Source organism: Accipiter gentilis, chromosome 8 (assembly GCF_929443795.1).
Source record: "Accipiter gentilis chromosome 8, bAccGen1.1, whole genome shotgun sequence".
NCBI classification, from domain to species: Eukaryota; Metazoa; Chordata; class Aves; order Accipitriformes; family Accipitridae; genus Astur; species Astur gentilis.
The window spans coordinates 33,498,383-33,520,308 of NC_064887.1; the positions used below are offsets into that span (position 1 = coordinate 33,498,383).

The 21,926-nt window shown below is 58.8% G+C and overlaps 2 protein-coding genes across 9 annotated transcripts in view; one reads left to right on the forward strand and one right to left on the reverse strand.

Annotated features, from left to right (window-relative positions):
• Positions 1-4,899, reverse strand: part of ASTN1 (astrotactin 1) — a 64,264-nt gene extending 59,365 nt beyond the window's left edge. For all 7 annotated transcript variants that reach the window (XM_049808518.1, XM_049808514.1, XM_049808519.1 and 4 more), the window contains exon 1: positions 4,561-4,899. In XM_049808518.1, the coding sequence (XP_049664475.1) occupies positions 4,561-4,864 (304 nt within the window). In that variant the 5' untranslated portion in view covers positions 4,865-4,899. The remainder of the gene's footprint in view (positions 1-4,560) is intronic.
• Positions 4,900-7,581: 2,682 nt separating this feature from the next.
• On the forward strand, positions 7,582-21,355 carry BRINP2 (BMP/retinoic acid inducible neural specific 2). 2 transcript variants are annotated; one of them, XM_049808637.1, is made up of 8 exons: positions 7,582-7,807; positions 14,909-15,271; positions 17,159-17,349; positions 17,522-17,712; positions 18,107-18,212; positions 18,553-18,789; positions 19,001-19,223; positions 19,587-21,355. In XM_049808637.1, the coding sequence occupies exons 2-8, from the start codon at positions 14,976-14,978 to the stop codon at positions 20,701-20,703; spliced, it is 2,361 nt and encodes a 786-aa protein (XP_049664594.1). In that variant the 5' UTR covers positions 7,582-7,807; positions 14,909-14,975; the 3' UTR covers positions 20,704-21,355. The 2 variants fall into 2 exon arrangements, with proteins under 2 accessions (XP_049664594.1, XP_049664595.1); XM_049808638.1 differs by lacking the exon at positions 18,553-18,789.
• The last annotated feature ends 571 nt before the right edge of the window (positions 21,356-21,926 follow it).

A 21,926-nucleotide genomic window follows, 5' to 3' on the forward strand; every position in this document is an offset into this window, starting at 1 on the left:
AAGCCAAGCAGCGAGAAAGAAGGGGGTGTGAAGGTTAGCGGACAGGGAATATTGAGCTGCCAATTAGCATTTCTTAATGTCCACCAACCAGGGAGACTCGGCCTCCCTTCAAGAAAAAATCCAGCTAATGCAACAAACACAAAAGGAGATGAAAGTTGACCATTCCAAATGGGGGTTTCCTTGATTTAAAGCAGGATGGAACCAGGTGATTTTAAATGCAGGCAGCTCAGTGCACACCAGCAAGCAGCCCCATCCCTGCTCCCGTGCCCTCACCGCTTCCCAAAAATTCAGGAGTTGGGAAAAAGCGCCGCAGCAGAATGGGGGGATGGTGCCGGAGTCCCTCTGAGGACATGCATATAAAAACCATGTGGGTTTTTATGGCTACGAGCATGAAAGGCGATGCACGTGGGGACCGCGTGCGCCAAGCTGCTCCTGAGCACACGCAGGCAGCGAGGCAGCACGTGCACAAGAAGGCAGCCAGCGTAATTAAAACACGCTCCATTCATTAGCAAGGGGAGCTACAAAGCAGCTGAAAGCCCTGCCCAAGCACCTCCCCTCACCATAAACCAGGGGTAATACCCCCCAAAACTATGCCTCTGCTTTTGGAGGAACATGGGAGCAGCCAAGGGGTCCCCACGTTTGGGAGGGTTGAGCACCAACACACTCGGCACACCTGTCTCTGGCACTGAGAAGTCTCGGGGTGGGGGCAGTGAGTCCCAAAAATATTGCACGCAGGGCAGGCAGCAAGCAGTGCCTCACCCTTTTGGGTAAAGACAAATATAAAGCTAAAGCCACAGGGCAGCAGATCATGGCAAGTCAAAGCAAACGCATCCTCCCCAGCTGAGCCGCAGCTCATCGCTACCTGCAGCGGGGAGAAGCACATGCATGAAGGGGATGGATGCCAGTCCCCTGCTGCATGACTTTCCCACCGCCCCACCCCCAGGCCCCCAGGTTGGGCAGACAGCCCCCGGGTCCCCATCGTCCCCACTGGCACAGGCAAACCCCAGAAGAGCTTGGCTCATGGGGGGATCCATCAAAGTCCCTGCCACACCACCCACCAGCAGCGAGGGGATGCCCACAACCTCCACATTCATCATTAAGCTGATTATGTCACCAGAGCATCTCATCAGAATTGGGAAGTGACAGCCATTTTTGGGGTGCCCAGTTCAACACAGACCCCCAGCACCCTATTTTTAGCAAGCAACATATGTGGCTCTCCAAGACCCCAGCACATCTCTAGCTGGGGGAAAAACCTTGACCCATGTGCCATCAATGGGATGCCCAGCTCGGCCACCATGGCATGGAGGTGCCACCAAGGCAGGGGAAACCACACATGCCGGTCTCCACAAACGCCAGCCAAGCTTGAAAGCACTTGAATTATTTAGGGGAATTTTGAGGGGGACAACCAGGGCCAGAGGGGGCTGACACCTGGCCACCCTTGGGCTCCCCGATCCTGACCCTTTCCTGGCTGCTCCCCCTCGCCCCTTCCCCTGCCACAGTCCCAGCCTGCTGCAGCCACCTCCCCACATGCTCTCCCCCTCTTTGCAGGGAAACTGAGACACGGAGAGACCTGGAGAGTTGCTCGAGAGCCCATGTGGCAAAGCCAAGGCGCCACTGCAAGGAGCACTTGTGCAGCACCGCCTGCCCTTCATGGTGCTCCCAGCCCAAACCCAGACCTTCCCTGGCCTGGGGGCAGCAGCCTGGGGTCTGGTCCAAGCCCTTGCCAACCGGTGGGGCAGGTCCCCTCCCCTTGGGAACCTCTTCCCTCTACACAGGCCCTGGATCCAAAAACCACCAAGAGGAGAAAGAGAAGCTGCCCAGCTCCCCCCAGCTGAGATACCGAACCAGACCAGGCTCAGAGGCACAGACGTGGGTGTGCAGATTATCCACTACTCTGACATGTTATTATACATTCAAACTCAACAAGGTGGGCACAATTAATGGGTCTGGGGTTTGCCAGGGGTGGTGCAATCAGCACTACGGGAAGCCTGGTTTCTAGAAGGATGCTCAAATACACCCTCCAGCCCATGCACGAGGGCCTGTAGAAACACAAACAGCTGTCAACACCAGTTCCACGCATCCACCTGACATGGCCACATCCCCACCGAGTGCGCAGCGCCAGCAGTGATGCTCTCTGCCCCATGAGTTTCTTGGACTGGAGGCTCTCCAGCTCCAGAGGATGCAGCCTCTGAGTTACCAAGTCTGGGTCTTGCAAGACCTCTATGCACTTCAGGGTTTCTGCCATGCAAAAGCAGTGCCCAGACTAACAATAATAGTAATAATAATAATAACAACAACAACAATAGCAACAACAATAATAACAACAACCACACGTGGCAAAGCAGCACAACAACAACAATAATACCACCCCCCATGGCAAAGTGGCCACACCAGCTTCAAAGCAAGCCTTTCTCCTGCGGGAAGGAGATGTAACATGGCATTTCCCAGGACTCGCCAAGCCAAAACCCTGGCAAACAGGGGGTCCGTGAGCTGCCCCATCCTGCCAGCCCTGTCCACAGCCCTAGTATCCCAAGCTAGGAGACTTGTACTGGGACCACCTCTGTGTCCCCACAGCCCAAACCCCTGTGTGACAGGGGCCGGCACAGCCCCATGCACCCACAGGCTCTCGGGGGCCTGATGTGCCGGCAGTAATGCCCAGAAGAGAGCAGCCACTGCCGGGACGTCCGGGTGCTCTGACACGGGGCCAGCCGTCCTCGTATTTATCCGGTGCTGATAAGCAGAAGGAGGTGAAAGCAAACATCTGCCTGGCATCATCAGTGCAAACCCTGGGTGCAGGGGGTGTTGTCAGGGCGGATGGGTCCTTTCCTGCACCTGGAACCTCGCGGATTTGAAAAATCCTCAGGGAAATCCCCGCAGTACCAGCAGGGGCCATGCCCAGGCACCCCCACCCCAGCAGCACCACACATCCCCACTCAGGCATTCCCCATTAGCAGCACCCCAGGCCCCGGGGCCCATCGAGGTCCGGCTCCCTGGGAGCGGGTCCGAGGGGGCAGGGGACAAGCACCTGTGTCACCTTTGGGGTGTCAAGGCGGCACGGGCCTGGCGGCCATGCCTGCGCATCCCCCTGCATCCGCCTCGCTGCCGCCCCGTTGCCACAGCAACGCTCTCAGGCCTCCGCCGCAGCATCCCGCAGCACAGGGCTTGGACCGGGGGACCTGGGGTTGGCACAGCTCGCTGTCCCCTCCCCACACGGCCCTTGGCCTTGAGCAAACCGTCCCTGTGTGTCCCCGCATACCCCTCCCGCCCCCCGCTACGGAATCAACAGCCCCCCGCCTGTCTCTGCCTTTCTCGGGGGAGAAGGGGGATGCCCACGCAGCAGCGAGCGCTGCCTCGAGCCCACGCAGCACCCAGGACCGGGGCCTTCTTTGTGCACAGAGGGGTCTAGGGGCCATGGAGGTGATGAAGCACTGGGGAGAAAAACCCAGGCTGGGGCCACCACTATACTCTGCCCGCACGCATGGGTGGCACAGAGGGGCAAGGCCACGCAAAGCAAGGGACCGGTGCCTCATTTTTGGGCCGACATCCAGACGAGGGTGGCATTTTAAAAACTTCACAGAGCACCCAAGGTGCTGCCGGAGCAGCGACAGATGGACAGGTCTTGCAGGAGGTGTGCACAGCCCCCACGGGGCTGCTAGGAAAGCGATGGTGGCTTTTGCCTTGGGTGGGGGGGGTTACATGCTGGCGGTGATAAGAAACTGGTATTCTGCACAAATATCACTAAAAATTAAAAATCTCAGCGACTTGTTCCAGGTGGCGGGGAGGGAAGCGGGTCCCTGTGCACAAGCGGCAGAGGCCTTGCTCTGGTGCCAGCATAAACAATGGAGCAAATTGTTGGCTTTTTTTGGTGGAAGAAAACTGAAGAAGCTCACCAGATTTGGGCGGATGTGTCTCACACGGTGGGTGAAGGGCAGAGTCCCGGCTAGAGCAGGTGGGAACGACCCGGACCACGTGAGCAGGCCAAAGCCTAAAAGCTGAGGGCAGGAGTCCTGGAGACAGCACACCCAGGTCGGATGGGAAATGCTGGGCACTGGAGTATTTTTCCAGCAGGCTACAGGAAAAGTGCCTCTGCTTGGGGGCAGACAAAGCAGAAACCCTCGCCTCCAGGCAGCCACGCTGGAAGCAGGCTGCAGGCCTCCTGCCAGCACAAACCGCTGGTGGCCACGCACCAAGCTGGAGACAAGCCCCGCATATGCCAACCTCGGGATGCACCCGGCACCCCAGGCCTGCAGCATCTCCACGGCATCCAGCCCGGCGCTGCGGCCGGTGCCGAGATCCTGCTGCTGCTGCTGCTGCTGCAGCAGGGCGAACCGGTACCGGGGCCGAGATTGCTGCTGCTGCTGCTGCTGCTGCTGCTGCTGCTGCTGCTGCAGCGGGGCGAACCGGCACCGGGGCCGAGATGCGGCAGGGTACCCGCACGCCGGTGCCGCAGGGAGGAGCCCGGCGGCGGGGGGATGCTCGGGGCCCGCTGCCGGGAGGGGAGGGGGAGGGACCCCCCCCTCCGCGTACCGGCTCTGCCCGCAGGCCCGCCCGGAGGCTCACCCAGCACGAAGTAAGGCAGCTCCGTATTCTCCAGGTCATCCACCACCACCATCTCGCCGGGGAAATCGTTGCGTACGGAGAAGAGCAGCTTGGGCTCGGCGGCCGAGGGGCCGTGCATGATGCTGAGGTCGTTCTCCCGCAGGAAGGGCAGAGCCGACACCGTGATGCTCTTCAGCTTACACTCCAGCTCCTTGGCCGCCGCCTCCGCCGCCGCCGCCGCCGCCGCCGCCGCCGCCTCGGCGGGGCCGCTGCCCGCCGCCAAGCAGCAACCGGCGAGCAGGGCGCACAGCCCGGCCAAAGCCATCTTGGAGCCCCGCGCCGCGCTCCCAGCGCCGGCCGGCCGGGCGGGCGGGCGGGCGGGCGGGCGGCGGCAGCGGCGGCGGCGGCGGCGGCGAGGGGCGGGGACCGGGGCCCGGCGCCTCCCCGTGCGGCTCCGCGGCTCGGGGAGGCTCGGGGAGGCTCGGGTTTCCCGGCCCCGCGCCGCACCCCCCCACCCCACCCCACCTTTTTTCGTTGGCTGGGGGCGGGGGGGTCCCCCGCATCCTTGGAAAACCGGGAGGGCTGCGGAGCGATGCGGTGGCGGGAGGGGGTAGCGGTGCTGCCTTTGCCTCCTTCTGCACTGAGCATAGCCTACAGGTACCCCCCCACGCACTAGGCAGAAATCACGAACCCCCAAAGTCCCGGATCTCCAAAATCCCAGGAGAAGTCACGGACCCCCAGAATTCCAGACCTTCAAAATCCCAGACCCCCAAAATCCCAGGAGAAGTCATGGAACTCCAAAATCACCGATCTCCAGAATCCCAGCAGAAGTCATGGACCCCCAAATCCCAGGAGAAGGCCCAGACCTCCAAAGTCCCAGACCTCCAAAATCCCAGGAGAAGTCATGGAACTCCAAATCCCAGGAGAAGTCCCAGACCTCCAAAATCCCAGGAGAAGTCATGGAACTCCAAAATCCCAGGAGAAGTCCCAGACCTCCAAAATCCCAGGAGAAGTCATGGAACTCCAAATCCCAGGAGAAGTCCCAGACCTCCAAAATCCCAGGAGAAGTCATGGAACTCCAAATCCCAGGAGAAGTCCCAGACCTCCAAAATCCCAGGAGAAGTCATGGAACTCCAAATCCCAGGAGAAGTCCCAGACCTCCAAAATCCCAGGAGAAGTCATGGAACTCCAAATCCCAGGAGAAGTCCCAGACCTCCAAAGCCCCAGGAGAAGTTATGGACCTCCAAAGTCCCAGACCTCCGAAATCCCAGGAGAAAACATGGACCCCCAAAGGCCCCAAGCCTGTGTGATTTGAAAAAATATATATATATTGGGAATGTAAGGGCCAACACCAAACCTCCTGGTTCTTTTTGCACTCTCTTTTTTCACTCTCTTTAAGTGAGCTCAGAGCAGCACCAGCAGCACCAGCAGCTTGCCCAACCTCCAAACCTTCCTGCAGACACCAGCAGCTCTGCACCCAAAATGTTCTAACCGTAAATGTTCTCCTCTGCCAGTGGGGGGTGAAAGGCCCAGGCCCCACACACGGCCACAGCCATGCCGGTTTGCTTTTCCCCCTTGGAGGCTCCAGCCGGCTGACACCCAGCGGAGCCCAGGGGTGCGGAGGCATCGCTGCTCTGGAAGAGGAGCTCCCACTCCACCGGCTCCATGCCGGCTCCTTGTGTGGAGCACGGCTCCATCCCGCCCGGTGCCTCCAAAGAAAACCACACACAGCAGATATGTCTTACTTAAAAAAAAATATCTTGCAATATTTTTTTTTTTCCACAGCAGCTGCAGGGATTTCCCCAAATTTCTCCTCCCTCACCCATGCCAGCCATGAAGCTTAACGTGCCCCCACTGTGGGCATCACGAGGGGACACCGCTGTGCCCCAAACAGAGCAAGCAGAAGAGCCACAGTGGGTGTTTTTCCCCAGCCCCGTTTCTGATTTATAATAACCCTCCCAGTCACCCACTACATTTTGGGGAGGAAAAGCCACGCTCACCATTTTCAACACCAGCCTTGTTAATGATCAGAGCCGAGCACTAAACTTATAAAGGTGAGGCTGTTTTCAGAAGGCAGCTAGTGGGGAAGGTGTTTCGGCAGTGCCGTCCCCCGCCATCACCGGTCGGCTGCAGCTGCTGGCAAAAACATTTTTAAAAAAATCAGGAAAAATGAGCGGCAGTGTTTTGTAGGATGGAGCATGGCCCTCCTTTTGGGGGGTACAGGGAAATCCCTTTGGAGGGCCTCTGCCAGGTCCTTTTGCTGCTCTTCTTTCACCAGGGGACACAAACTCATCAAAAGGAGGGGGTTTTCCCTGAAAGAAAAGGTGCAATTGCATTATTCAGAAGGCGTCACCGAGAAGGTCCTTCCAGCCCACGTTTGGAAATGGGGTGCACCCCTGAAGGCGATACCCCGCTAATGCCTAATACCGCACAAAGAGGAGCACACAAGGGGCTTGGTAGGAGGCGTGAATAATACATACAGATAAATAAAACATCTAAAAAGAAAAGAGCTGAGAACGGTAAATCCCACGTCACCCACGGCCTCCTCCTGCCGCTTGCCGGTAACGCCCTACAGATGACATCCCGAACCTCGTGAATCATTTACCGCTATTGACCGTGTAACTTGGCACAACCAGGAGCCCTTTAAAGTCGGGAGAAAGCCGGTTGCCCACGGGGGCCTCGAGGCAGCGACTCCTCCCCGGCACAGCCGCCGCGGGGGGACCCACCGGGCCCTTCTGCAGGGACACAGGGCTTTGGGAGCCGGAAAAGGAAGTTGGGAAAAGGCCGGCCGGCGGGGCTCGGAACCCCCCCGCGGCCGTGCGGGCCGGTGACCGGGCCGAGCACCCACGGGCGACCGCCCCCCTTCGCCGTTCCACGCGTGTCCCCCGCCGGCGCGCTCCGCTCCGCCCCGCCCCGCGCCGCACGCGGCACCACCAATGGGAAGGCGCGGGCAGGTCGGCGGCGCCTTTTATTGGCTGCCGCCCCTGCATATATTATCGAGCGGCGGCGGCGGCGCCCGTGGAGCGCGGCGGGACCCGGTACCGGCAGCGGTACCGGCAGCGGTACCGGCAGCCCGATCGCGGCAGCGGGCGCGGGATGCTGGCGGGGCCGCCGGGGGCCGCCTGCCCGCCCGGCGATGGGGCGGTGTGGGGCGGCCGGCAGGCGGCGGCGGCGGGACAGGGCCCGGGGTCGCTGAGGCGGAGCGGAGCCGGACGGGACGGGACGGAGAGGCGGCCGGTGCCCCGCCGGCGTTGAGCGGGAGCCTGGGGTAAGTCTTGCGGGGTCGGGGAGAGGGAGTGAGCCGGCGTGGGGACCCCGACGGCGGGTGGGGTGCGGAAGGAGCGGTGCGGGGGGATCCCGGGTACCGCCGTGCGCGACGGTGGAGACGCGGCTCGGCCGCCGCCGGTTCGCTCGGTGACCTTGGTCAAGTTACCTCCCGTGCTCCGGGCTCGCTTCGCTGTCTCCCCGGAGAGGACGGGTGTAGAGGAAGGCAACGAGCCTTTCCTAGGAGGGACACCCCACCCCACCCCCACCCCCCCGCCCCGGTGCCCGAGTGCGGGGCCCGGCAGGTCCGGGGGAACCGGCCCGCTGGAACCGGGTGCTGGCAGGCTGCCGGGGAAAAGAAGATGCCGCTTGCGCAGCGCGCCCTGCTCCGAGGGCGATGTCGGTGTAAGATGCCCCGGGACGGCAGGGACCGGGGGAGATGCCCCCCGAAAGGCTCCAACACATACTTGACCGTTGGGCATATATAAATCAACAGGAGGGGTCTCCTATCCCCCCCCCCCCGGTGCTGCAACGCAGGGCCCCGCCACCGACCGGCTCTCCCGCCGGAGCAGGGGGCCGAGGCGAGGACCGGGTGTCCTGCGGGAAGATGTTTGCTGCGTGGGGTTACCAGCGCGGTGCCGGTGACAGCAGCCTCCGGTAGCTCGGGGAGATGGGGGTTCCCGGCTGCCAGGCTCAATTCCCTTCAGGAATTTTTTTTCAGGAAGAAACAAACTCTGGATTTTTTTTTTTTTTTTAGTCCAGAGCATCAGCTTTCAGCACAGGGATGTGCACACTGGCCTGCCTCTTTCTCAGGGGCACCCGCGTGTCGCTGCCCTCCGAGGCTGCCCTGGAGCAGGGCCGGAGGGTTCCGAGGCTGCCCCCCCGCTCCGCCCCGCTGCGATCCCGGGGCCGGACAGAGTAAACCTGGGTGCTGCGGGGCGGGGTGGGACCTGCCGGCAGATGTCAGTGTCCTCTCTCTGTCAGCAGCCAGGAGGGTCCGTACAAGCCCAGGAGATGTTGCAAGGAGGTCCCCGCACTTTTTTTTTTTTTTTCTTTTTGCCGAGCAGAACTGGCTTTGGTGGGGGTTCAGTGACAGCTCTGAGATGTGGGGAGCAGAGGGGTGCTGGGAAGGAGCGGGGAGCGGCACTGACACCCCACATCTCTTCCCTCTTTCTGCCCAGCACCAGCCACCTGCTGCCTTATTTACCCTGCGCTGCTAACGCTGAGCTACCGCTGCGCATCGCTGCCCACCCGTGACACTTGTCACCCGTGTGAAGGCAAGGGAGGGATGGGAGGGAGTGGTCCTCACCTTGTGCTGCCCCCAGCTCCTGCATGAGGCTGGTACTCGGCTTGCGGGGTCCTTCAGAGGGGGGGAAAGGAGCCAACCTCTCTGCAGAGATGCTCTTCCCCAGCTCTTGTGCAGGGACGTTCTTCCCCGGCCCTGGAGACCCATCTGCAGGGATGCTTCGGGCCGAGAGCTCAGCACAAGGCGGGGGAAGCTGGCACTGCTGCTGCCTTCGCCGTGCTGGGGGGAGTTGTATTTTGCACATTGCTCTTTTAAGAGGCTTTTTGCCTGTGGGTGTGAAAGTCTCGGGTGAGCAAAGCCAGAGGGCAGAACACATGGTGCTGGTGCGACTCGCTGCACGCAGCTGCTATCTCCCCCGGTGGCAGCCCAGGCTTCATCTCATTTGATGTCTTATGCAAATCCTTAGCTCCCCGAGTCCTGGGATTTTCTGCTATTTTCTTTTACTCTCATCTTCAAGTGTCTCGCTCTTAAGGATGCAAAGAAAAGCTAATAAAAGGAACCAGATTCATCAAGTCTTGCAGGTTTTTAAACCAGTCTCATGAGCTGGAGGGGATGAAGGCTGTGACTTAAAGTCACTTAGCAATAGTGACTGAAAGGGCTATGGGGGTTGGTTTGCAGGAGCCTAGGGAGAATCAGTTCACAGCCACCATCGTGATCTTTAACATTGCTGCTCGGGCAGGGATGGCAGGCTCTGAGGTGGCTGTCCCCATGCTTGCTGCCCAGAGCCATGTCTCCGTAGGCCAGGTGCCAGGTGGCTGACAGCACCCCGCCGTGCCCACTTTGCCAGCGATTACCGCGCTGCTGTCGCTCCGGCGGTGCCTGGCTCGCTCTCTTAATTACCCCAGCAGATCAATGAGGCCCCGGCGCTTCCTTGGGAGTGTATGGATGAGAGCCCAGCAGCACGATGCACCATGTTGAGAGCTGCTCATTGCAAACCACGACAGAGCAAGGAGGGGGGCAGAGGAGGCAGCTGCACAGGCAGGGAGAGGCAGGGCTTGAGTGCAGGGGAGCTGGGTCCCACGAAACCCCAGGTGAGGTTGGTGGCTCTGGAGCAAGGGGCCGAGCATCCTGCAGAGTTGAGCCCTTTGGGATTGTCTATCCTGGGAGGCGTAAGTGGCAGAACAAGAGGTGCCCTGTGTGAATTCACATAGGAGGACAGCTCAGCTCAGTTCACTTCAGAAACTAAACTGCACTTAGCCTCTGCCCAGACTCTCTTAAGTGGCCTTAATTTGATAAAGCTTTCCCACGTTTAATGAGAAGGTGACTCAGTCGCTAAGTTTGATGTTCATTCCCACTAAAAGGCATCTGCAGGGAGGTTGAGACCCATCCCCACCGCTGCCTGCTCCAACACAGATGCATTTTTGCTCCTGCTGTGCCCCAGGGACCAGCCCATGTGGCTGGGCACGTCCCACAGCTCTGCCACCAACAGGTATAGCTTTGCCTGACACAGACATCGGCTGCGGCTTTTGCTCTGGGCTTTGGCTCAGCATTTACAGGGGGTAGTGCCCGAGTCCATCTAGAGTCCCATGCTTCCCCATGACACCCAGCAAATACTACCGCAGCCACTTCCCAGCACATGCTTCCCAGTTTATGTGTCTCTAGATCCGCTCCTGCAGCATGAAAGGGCAGAAATCAATGTTAATGTCCCTGACAATTAGCTAACATCTTAATTATCAAACTCAGCCTGATTAGTTGTGGAGTGCATGGCTCCAGAGATGCCGTCAGCATGGAAGCAAGCAGGACCTCGGCATAACTCTGCAGGATGTTGCTGCTGTTGCCATCGTCTCCAAGGGCAGTAGAGAAAGGCTTTTGCAGCTCACGTGAACTGCTCGCCAGGCACTCGAGCATCCCCGTCCATACCTCGCACCATCCTGCCTCAGTCTCTTGAGCCATTTTGGGTGAGGACACCCACCACAGAATCAATCCCCTTGCCATCTCAAGGGTGGGAGGGAGCCTCTAGAAATTGCAACAAGCTATTTTTAAGATGCAGCATGTGATGAGTGACAGTCTGGGCCATGCATCAGCTGTCACTGGAGGGACACCGGAGCGTTCTGCTGCAGGCAACAGGGACATGGAGGGCTGCAACAAGATCAGGAGGACTTGGGCAGGAAGGAGGTTGTGGTCCTGGGAAAGTTTGCCAAGAATATTTGCATTGGCACTCTTCTTCCTTCGCTTTAAGGTTTTTATAGAAGGGGGAAGGAAAAAAAAATTAACAAGCTGGAAGTTTTCCAACTTTTGTAATGCAAAACACTAAATAATAAAAAAAAAAAGTAGTCTGATGCTTCTCATCAAATCTTGATTCTTTTAGATCAAGGAAAAGTGATTAAAAAGTTATTTCCAGCTCTAGTAGTAAAGTCAAGGGAGTTACTCATTTCCAAAGAGCTTTGCTCTCCCTGGCATCCCAGGAGGATGCTGGTGTAAGCAGGTGGAAGTGCACTCCAATAAGCATCGCCCCCAAGCCTGCAGAGCAGCAGCAGCAACCCCTCAGCAAAACCAGAGCATCCCCCATGCATCTGTGTGGACTAAGGACTATATGGAGCTATAGCAATTTCTGCATGTACTTATTTTATATAACCCCTGATTGATATGAGCAAATAAATTAGCCCAACTAACGAAGGTGCAAGAAAGCTGCTCCTTGGGGATAAGCTAGCCATGTAACTCGGCACAGCCCCCGTGCAAGCTCTCTTGCCCGTGGTGGCTTGCCTGTTCCTGCCTGACTTGGGGCTTCAAGCCTCTGTTGGCAAGGATGCTCGCGTGCGTCAGCGCCTGTCCCCAAGCAAGAGCCTGGCACAGAGGTGCCAGCACTTACAGTGTAAATAAGAGGCAGGTGTAAATAAGAGCTCATTTAGCAAGGTTGGAAACTTTGCTGCTTTAAGGGACTCTGCATGCCAGGAGGGGACCTTTGCTGGATTTGCACCAGCCAAGGGCTGGAAATACCCAATTCTGACTATTTTTATTGCTCTGTAGTTAAACATGAGGTGGCCACAAGGAAACATCTTGCGCTCGGTCATGAATCTCAGAATAAGCTCCCCAGGGAAAGCCGCAGAGCAGGCTGAAATGGTTTCTAGCTGGTCTGGGGACTGCAGCCCAAGGGAAGAGGTGGCTTCATCCCTAATATCTGTCCCCACCATGGTCACCCAGAAGAGGTGTGCTGCATTGAGCTGCGGTGCTGGCAGAGGGGGTGGGAGAGAGGATCTGGAGGAGAAGGACAGCATGGGGAGCCCCTCTTGGTGAAGGTGTATCCCCCGTGGTGGTGGTGGCAAGGCACTGGTCAGCGGTGGTGGGAAGCTGTTAGCACCCGGGATGGTTTGCTGGAAGAGACAGTGCTCTGCCTGTTCCCCCCAAAATAATCCCTTCTGTGCTTTGGATCAAAGGAAAGATGCTTCCACGTCCTCCTGATTTACTCCAAGAAAGCCTCGGGGAGGGCAGTGGAGTGACTGCTGTCAGACCACCCATACCAGTCTGTGGTGGTGTGAAGTGGTGATGGATGAGGCCAGTCGTTCATAGCGCTCATGGAAAAGCATCCCCTTGGCTGTATAGACCCGGGTGGAAGGAGAGGGGAGAGGGAACCAGCCATGGAGCAGGCCCTGCCCCCCAGCTCAACCCCACCTCAGCTGGAGGTGGTCAGGAGCCACCTAAAAGCCACAGACAATGACGTGGGATGAGGAGATCAGCCATGCCAAGCCCGTTTGTGGCACAACAGGCAGGCTACCTAGCACGCCGGCAATCTAAGCAAGGTGTTTTGCTGGCACAGCCATATTTAATGCTACGAGCAGCATGTTTCCGTGAGCAGGGTTTAGAAAGATGCTGTTCAAGGACTGCTTTCACCTCAGCTTCTGAGAGCCGGAATGCTGCTTTCCTCCCTGCTATACAGGAGAGGGACCAAGTCACGGAGGGTTTAGCCCATGGTCAGCATCTAAACCATCCACAGGGTTTGCTGCCAGGCCTTGGCTCCCACCATGCCCTCCTGGGCACGGCAGCTTGTCCTGGCTCCCCAGGTCACCCCGTACAGCGCAGCAGCAGGACCCACAGCTGCAGGGCAGCACGGGACGGGGGGGGGGGGGGGGGGCGGCAGGAGGGTTTAATCCTGAGCCTTGTGTGTTCCTTCAGTCTCCAGGCCACCTCAATTTTAATTGCATCTGCAGATATTCCTGGGGAGGAGAGCAAGGTGCTTGCCTGCTTCAGGCAGCCGCTGCATCCCGGCTGCCTGCTTCCCCCTGGCCCAGCTTTGGTTGCAGGCAGGGAAGCAGGCAGGAGGATTTCAGAGCAGCCACAGTGCCTCAGCTGCTCAGCCTTCACCCACACGTGGCAGCACACGAGCAGCTTTGTGAGCAGTCGGCATCGGGTCCTGCCATGTCTGGCGGGGGGGACAGATGCCCCCTCCAACACTCAAGGCACAGAGTGAGGAAACCAGTCTGACATTGCCAGTCCCCCTGCCCACCCTGGCATGGGGGCCTGTTTGTTTGGGCCAGGATTTGGCCACGTCATGGCCACGGGGGACTCCACGTGCCAGGAGCAGAAGGCAACGACCGGGGTGTTAGGTGGCTACCTGCAAGGCTGGGAGAAACCAGGGTGATACATGGACAGATAGTAGGGGGAGGACAGAAGAAACCCTGCCTGCTGCTCCTGCCCACCCCTGCCTGCCCCACTGCCCCGGCACCCCCAATCTGGTCATGCAAAGATCTCAGCTTTGTTTAAAATTAACAGGGCCCCAGCCTTGAGGGCTGACTGAGAAGCTGAGAAAGCGCAATCAAAGTGCACCCTTAAGGGTTTAAAAATAGAAGAGAGGGAGAAAAAAAAAATTTTAAAATAATAATAATACATGTTAAAGCACGATGATTCATCTGGCAAAGCCCTGTTTGGGAGAACGCGGGGCTGGTGTGTCCTTAGCAGGGGCAAGCATTTGGGCTCTGGGCCCCACCAGCCACCTTCCCGGAATAAAAATCACCTCCCTTGGAAGCACTGCAGTGATGGGGTCCCTATTTTTAGGCAAACAGCTCTTGCTGCCCTGCTGGACACCTCACCTTGCCCCAGCTCTGCCAGACCTTGCAGCTCGCCGGCTCCCACCTTCACTTGCAAACTCAGGCTCCGGTCCCAGGGCCGCTGCTCCCAGCGAAGCTCCATCTTTACTCCTGCAGATACTGCTGGGCTATGAGAGCAGAAAGGTCTTGGCTTGAGAAAAATGCCAGTTGCATTCAAAGCACCACCACAATCAGCCCAGCCAGCCATGGGGTGGACCTCCATCCATCTATCCATCCATCCATCATCTCAGCCACTGGCAGGATACAAAGGAAAGTCTAATATTTTCCAGCTCCCTATGCTTATTAATTTTTAGCCCCCTCCCCCCCCAAACAAGCTGCATGTACTCATGACGGGCATCCCCAAAGTGCAAGGCACAGAGACAACCCGCTGTCCCCACTGCACGGGCACCCTGTAGCAGCAAGCTTAGCTCACCGGGCTGATGCATGGCAGAGAAAAACATAAAGAAAAAGCTAGAAATTTCTCAAACAGGCACTAGCCAGGTTTTCATTTAACTTCAGCAGCAGCCAGCACCCCTAACCCCATAAGCTCTTACCTCCTGCGGCATAACTGTTCTGTGCCTAATGCATGGCTCTCCCCAGAGCACAGCTTTCCCTTCATCAGCAGCCTCCCCAAAAGCAAACACCTTCCCTTCCCTTAGCTTATGGCTGCACCTGCTTTATATCCATATCGAATTGGCCCCACCTGGCATCTTGCCTGGCGGGGCCGCCCAGCGCCACCGGCCTCACGGGCTTCCTGCTTCGTGCTGTGCCGTTGCAGGGCAGGGCTGTCCTGGAGGATCGCCGTGGGGGCGAGAGAATGAAGAATCCAGCCGGGCAGCAGCAGGATGGGGCGGCAGGACCTCCTGCGCGCTGACGGGCCCCCGCCGATGCTCCCGTGGCCGCTGGCCCTCCTGGCCCTGAGTGCGTGCTGCCGCTGGGGGGTGGCCGGCGGGGCAGGTGGCACGGTGCCCCAGCAGCATGCCGCCCCCGCAACCCCTTCCTCCTCATCCTCATCCTCCTCTGGCCGAGCACCCCTTGACTGGCTCCTTAGCGACCGGGGACCCTTCTACCGAGCCCAGGAGTATGTGGACTTCATGGAGCGCTACCGGCAAGGTTTCACCACCAGGTACAGGATCTACAGGTGAGGACCAGCGATGGGGGCCAGGCCTTCAGCAGGCACCCTGGGAGGGGACTGCGGTGCGGGGGGCTGTGGGAGGGCGCAGCGGAACAGACCCGTGTGTGCGGGAGGAGGCTGCCCATCGGGAGAGATGGGGAGTGGGTGTACGTGAGATGCTGCTTTCTTGTGGAATAGAACAGCAGCCCCCCAGGATGCTCATGGCAGGGCAGGGCTGGGCTCCAGGTGGGATTTGCCCTGAGCTGGGAGTGATTTGGCATGCAGGTTGAGATGGGATCAGCCCTTATGATGGGAGGCACAGAGGGATGCTCCTTTGTCCTTTTGCCATCCACAAATACATCTCTGTGCCAAACTACTAAGCCTGCCTGGACTGCCAGCCATCTGGGGCTGGGATGCTGCTGGGCCTTGCGAAAAGCCACCCTGACTGACACCCTGGCATGTCCCCAGTGCTGTGACCCCATAGACTGCAGCAGTGGGATGCTACATGCGTGGGGGCCAACGCTGGAGGGGCTTTCTTGCCAGTAGAGAACCAGGTTCAACAGCAGTGGGCTCCACTGACCCCAGCAAAGGGCCACCCCGTGACAGCCAGTGTGGGAAACCCACTCCACCACCTCCCGGTGCTAACTGGGGCTGTCACCTCCTGCTAACGAGCCCTTTTCTCTTCCTCTCCTTGCTGGTACCAAGCCCTGGGGGTTTCCAGCAGCAGAGCAAAGCCCAGCCACTGCCTCCAGGAGAAGCTGACGTGGGTGCCTTGTTATGCAGCCCAGCACCCCCAGAGAGCTCCTCTCCCCCCTCACCCCCTTCCTATGCGCTGATGCTGCCATGCCGAGGGACCCACGTCCTCCAGGGATGCTGCTGGTGACGGTAGTGGGACGGGAAGGAGCAGCCAGAGGGATGGCAGCAGCCTTGCGCCTCCTCCGAAGCAGAGAGCCTACTAGCAGCCTTTGGGGCTTGCTTTGTCTGCAGGATGGGATGGGGGTACCCAGTGCAGGGCTCCTGGCCCCCCCCAGCCCCACTTGCCCCAGCACCCAGGGAGCATGCGTGCAAGGGGAGATGCAGCATTCTCACCCCCAGCTCCACTCCTGGCCCCAACTTCCCACTTTCTGGACCCAAAAATAATGATGGGAGGCCACCTGGCACTCGCTGAGCCCCTCAGCTGCTTTGCATCCGTCCATCCACCCCTCCCTCTCCCTCCTTTCCCAACCAGCCTTAATTAAACTGTCTGAAAGCCACCGCCTGGTTTTAATTAGAGCAAAATGCTGAAGATTAGGCTGAAATCAGCTGCTGGTTATTTCCAGGGCCGTTGGTTGTTCAAGGCAGCGGCAGGCTGGTGGCTGCACCCCCCCTCCCCCAGGCCAGGCAATACTGGGGGGGGGGGCACGTTCACAGCCTCTGGGGCTACAAGGGGACCCACCACATCCCAATGCCTCCAGCTTCCTACAAAACGCTGCCGATACTTAAAACCATGAAACCCCCAGATGCCGGATTTTCACCCAGATCCATAGGCATGGGAATGGAGGATGGATGAGGCCCATCCAGCTCAGTAGGCTGGAAAAGGCTCTGTCCCTGCCCAGGGCTGTGATTAATGCCAGCCGGAGGTTCCCGATTAATCAATATCAGGCATCTCCGCTGCTTGTAGCTTGTTATTGCCATTGATGGCTTAAGGAGGGACGACGCTTTCGTCCTGGCTGGATCTATAGCTGGCGAGCGCACGCAGCTGGTCCTTCACCTCCGCTGCAGTGATGGGGAGGTTGAGATGGTCCCAACAGGAGTTTTTCTACCTGCTGATCCCCTGCCCCGAGGCGGACACTGGGGCAGTGGAGGGGACAGTGTGCACATGGCATGGATGGACTGGCTTTGAACCCTCTCCCCACCGCTGCTCTCCCCCCACAGGGAGTTTGCTCGCTGGAAGGTGAATAATTTGGCCTTAGAGAGGAAAGACTTCTTCAGCCTGCCACTTCCCCTGGCCCCTGAATTCATCCGCAATATCCGTCTGCTGGGACGCCGGCCCAGCCCCCAGCAGATCACTGACAGCCTCATCAAAAAGTATGGGACCCACTTCTTGCTTGCCGCCACACTGGGAGGTGAGTGCTGGTGGGTGCTCGCTCCCTGCTTGCTCCCTACTCGCTTCCCTTGCGCAAGGCAGCATGCAAAAGAGAGTGGGTGGGAAAATAAGCACCACAGCAGAAATGCGTTCAAGAATGGGAATGGGGGGGACCCCAGCAGCCCCCCGAAAGCGTCGCATATCCCCCCCAGGAGAGGAGTCCCTGACCATTTTTGTGGACAAGCGCAAGCTGAGCCGGAGGGCAGAGCCTGCCGGGGGGGCTGGGAACAGCTCGGGGGTCTCGCTGGAGACCCTGCACCAGCTGGCAGCCTCCTACTTCATCGACCGGGAGAGCACGCTGCGCCGGCTCCACCACATCCAGATCGCCACGGCCGCCATCAAGGTAGGCAAGGGTGCGAGGGAGAGGGCAGCACGGGCAGACAGTGGCTCCTGGACCCACCAGTGGCTCCTCAAAGCTGGCCGAGACCCTGAAGCAGCATCACAGCCCAGGGAGGGGAGACTGAAGGCGAGAGCAGGCGAAGTTACCACATCCACGTTATTTAAGGGAAATTGGGCATGCTAACGAAGGCACATTTTTCAGCGGGCTGCAGGCAGGGCTGCTGCCTGTCAACAAGCCAATTAGCAGGCAATTAGTTCTCCTCTCCAAGCATTGCCTTGCTACGGGGAGTGGGGCACGGCAAGCCTGGCCAGGGGTTATCTGCAGCACTTTCAGTGGGGTGGCACACGCCCTGGATCCCCTCCTGTACCCCTGACCACCTGCGGGTTCCCCCCTTTAGGTGACCGAAACACGGACGGGGCCACTCGGCTGCAGCAACTATGACAACCTGGACTCGGTGAGCTCCGTCCTGGTGCAGAGCCCTGAGAACAAAGTGCAGCTCCAAGGTAGGACCAGGCTGGTGGGGACGTGGTGATGGACGAGTGCCACCATGGGATGGCCGCAGGGGAGGATGCTGGCTCAAGATGCTGCTTTTAATTTAAGGGCTGGGGAGGAGGGAGGATGAAAATAATCAAAGCTGGGCAGGATGAGGTTGTTGCTCATCTGCCAAGAGGAGCCAAGATCAATGCAGAGCCCAGACAAGTGGCTCCACAGCAAATTGATATGAAAATCATGCGAGGGTGGGGGCCCAGGGAGGGGGAAGGCTCATTCCCTCCTTGCCCGGGCAATGCTTTCGAGGGGCTCCATGCATGCCCTGATGCTCTCAGGGCTGCCTTCCGCTCGCAGGGCTGCAGATGGTGCTCCCCTCCTACCTGCGGGAGAGGTTCGTGGCAGCCGCCCTCAGCTACATCGCCTGCAGCTCAGCCGGGGAGCTGGTGTGCCACCGAAGCGACTGCCGCTGCCAGTGCCAGCCAGCCTTCCCCCGCTGCAACTGCCCAGAGGCTGACATCCAGGCGCTGGAGAGCAGCCTGGCCCAGCTCCGGCGAGCCTGGGAGAGCCACCACGGCCAGTTTGAGGAGTCAGGTGAGGCTGGAGAGACCCCATGAAGCATCTCCTTCCATGCAACCCCTCCTTTGGGAGCAGTCCAGGCTGGGCAGTGGGGCTCCAGGGCAAGATCCAGGCTGGTCGTCTCACTGTGAAGACCTGAGAGCCTGGGTGGAGGGAGGTTGCGTCCAGCCCTACCGTCATCACTTGCTCTCCTGGCTCTGCTGACACCATCTTTCCCCCCCTGCAGAAGAGTTTCAGGCCCTGGTGAAGAGGCTCCCCGGGGACCATTTCCTGAACAGGACGGCCATCTCCCACTTCTGGGCCATGGACCTGGATGTCCAGCATCGCTACCAGCAGCTGGGTACCAGCCTGAAGCTGCTCTCCAGGAAAACCCACCGACTCATCCGGCGGCTCTTCAACCTCAGCAAACGCTGCCACCGGCAACCTCACTTCAAACTGCCGAAGGAGAGGTAGGGTTCCACGGCATCCCCCTCCCATGCTGGGGACACTGCTCAGAGCCCTGAGGGGGGCTCAGACCCACAGCCCACCTCCCTGTGGCTGGGACTGGAGGAGCTCCCGCCTTGCTGGAGGGATGCTCGGGGGGGAAGCAGGCAGGAGGGGCAGCTGTGCCACCCTGGGATGTGGCCCTGAGAGGTTGGGTCCAAGCCTGGAGGTGGAAAATGGGGCTCAGATCATGGCGGGGGGGGGGGGGGGCACCAGCGGTGCAGAAAAATGAGCACAAGGTGGGCAGCTCTTCCATCACTAGGGAAAGTTGGTCATGCCCCAAAAGATGCCATGTAAGCATCTCTCCTCCCATGTCTGTTCTCCACCAGGTCCCTCTCTTACTGGTGGAGCCGCGCACAGTCGCTCCTGTACTGCAGCGAGACCACCATGCCTGGGACCTTCCTGGAAGAAAGCCACAGCTGCACATGTCCCTCCGACCAGCCCTCCTGCCAGGGGTCCATACCGTGTGCCTTGGGCGAGGGGCCAGCCTGCGCCAGCTGTGCCGAGGACAACAGCACCCGCTGCGGGACCTGCAACCACGGCTACGTGCTCACCCAGGGCTTCTGCCGCCCCGAGGTGGCCGACTCGCTGGAGCACTACCTGGGGCTGGAGACGGACCTGCAGGACTTGGAGCTCAAGTACCTCCTGCAGAAACGGGACAGCCGCATCGAGGTACACTCCATCTTCATCAGCAATGACATGCGGCTGGGGAGCTGGTTTGACCCCTCCTGGAGGAAACGCATGCTCTTGACCCTGAAGAGCAACAAGTACAAGCCTGGGCTGGTTCACGTGATGTTGGCCCTCTCCCTCCAGATCTGCCTCACCAAGAACAGCACGCTGGAGCCTGTCATGGCCATCTACGTCAACCCCTTTGGGGGAAGCCACTCGGAGAGCTGGTTCATGCCTGTCAATGAGGGCAGCTTCCCAGACTGGGAAAGGACTAACGTAGATGCCTCTGCCCAGTGCCAAAACTGGACGCTCACCTTGGGCAACAAGTGGAAGACTTTCTTTGAAACGGTCCATGTCTACTTGCGGAGCCGCATCAAGTCTCTGGATGACAGCTCCAACGAGACGATCTACTACGAACCCTTGGAGATGGCAGATCCCTCCAAGAACCTGGGGTACATGAAAATCAACAGCTTGCAAGTCTTCGGCTACAGCTTGCCCTTTGAACCGGATGCTATTCGTGACCTGATCCTTCAGCTGGACTACCCCTACACCCAGGGCTCCCAGGACTCGGCCATGCTCCAGCTGTTGGAGATCAGGGACCGGGTGAACAGGTTGTCACCCCCTGGCAAAACCCGCCTCGACCTCTTCACTTGCTTGCTCCGCCACAGGCTCAAGTTGGCCAACAACGAGGTGGCGAGGATCCAGTCCTCCCTGAGGGCCTTCAATGCCAAGCTGCCCAATGCGCTAGAGCAGGAGACGAGCAAGCTGTGCAGCTAACAGCTGGGGCTGCTCAGATCTCGGAGCGACGGGGGCCAGGAGAAAGGACTCCCGGGGGCAGGGGGAAATAACCACCCTAAAAAATTAAATCAAGGCCTTACCTTAGTGCCAACTGTGTGCTTCCATGCTACACCCAGCGACTGGCCAAAGAGACGCAGGGCTCAAGCAGAGAGAGGACACCAGTGGGACTACGGAGGAGGGATGGCTTACGCAGCGCAGACTGGCTCCAAGCGTGGGGACAATGCCAAAACGGCCACCCCGTCGGTGCCTGGGGGAATGCGTTGATGGCCAGTGGGGATGTGGCTCAGCCAGAGGCAGCTGCTGGTCCTGCCGAAGCAGATGCCCAACCCACCATGAGGATCCTCCAGCGGCAGCCTTCTTGGCGCCCCAACTTTTGTAGTCTTTTTAAGAGAGGTTTCTACTGGCACCTTCGCTTTCGCATCCCTTGCGATCCTTCCTGCAGCTGTGTCCTCACACACGGTGCTGGGGGGACCACACCGCAGGCCCCCGAGACCTGGCAGATCTCCCCTGGGGCCTCTCCACGAGCATCTCGTGACTGCTGCAGTACCAAGGCATCGTCACCCCTTGTGTAGGAAGGAGGAACTGGCACCTGCCCCATGGACGCTGCCATCACGGACACTGGTGGAGAAATCTGGGCTACAATTCCTTAAAAAAAAAAAAAAAAGTAACCTAAAACAAAAGAAAGAAAAAGAAAAAAAAAGTTTTATTTATGTATTTATTTATTTGTTTTGTTTGGGAGGGGTTTTTTTAAGCCTATTTATTTGGGGAGTGTCATTTCTTGTCGGTGGCTCCAGCCAAGAGACATCTTAGTAAAATGTATCTGTTTAATATATTTTTTAAAAAATGCCTTTTTTGAGCAAAAGAGCAACCAAAACCAACTGAGATTAAAAAAAAAAAGAAAAAAAAGAACAGTTTCTGTCATCTCTGGCCCTGGCTTTTCCCTTGCTGTGCAGCAGGAGGGGAGGGTGAGGACACTCCTGTGTGTGTGTGTCCGGTGGCCGTGTCCCCCTGGTGACTCTGCACCATCCTGCTCTCTGGGTTTTAGCCGAGCCTCCTGAGGCAAGGAGATGCCACTGCATGGGCTGGCCATCTGTGTCCTGTCCATGTCTTCATTAACTTAGAGGGACAGGGCTCTGAGGTGGCCCATTAAGACCATTGGACATGCCTGGAGGCAAAGCGAGATCCTGCCCACACCTGGAGCC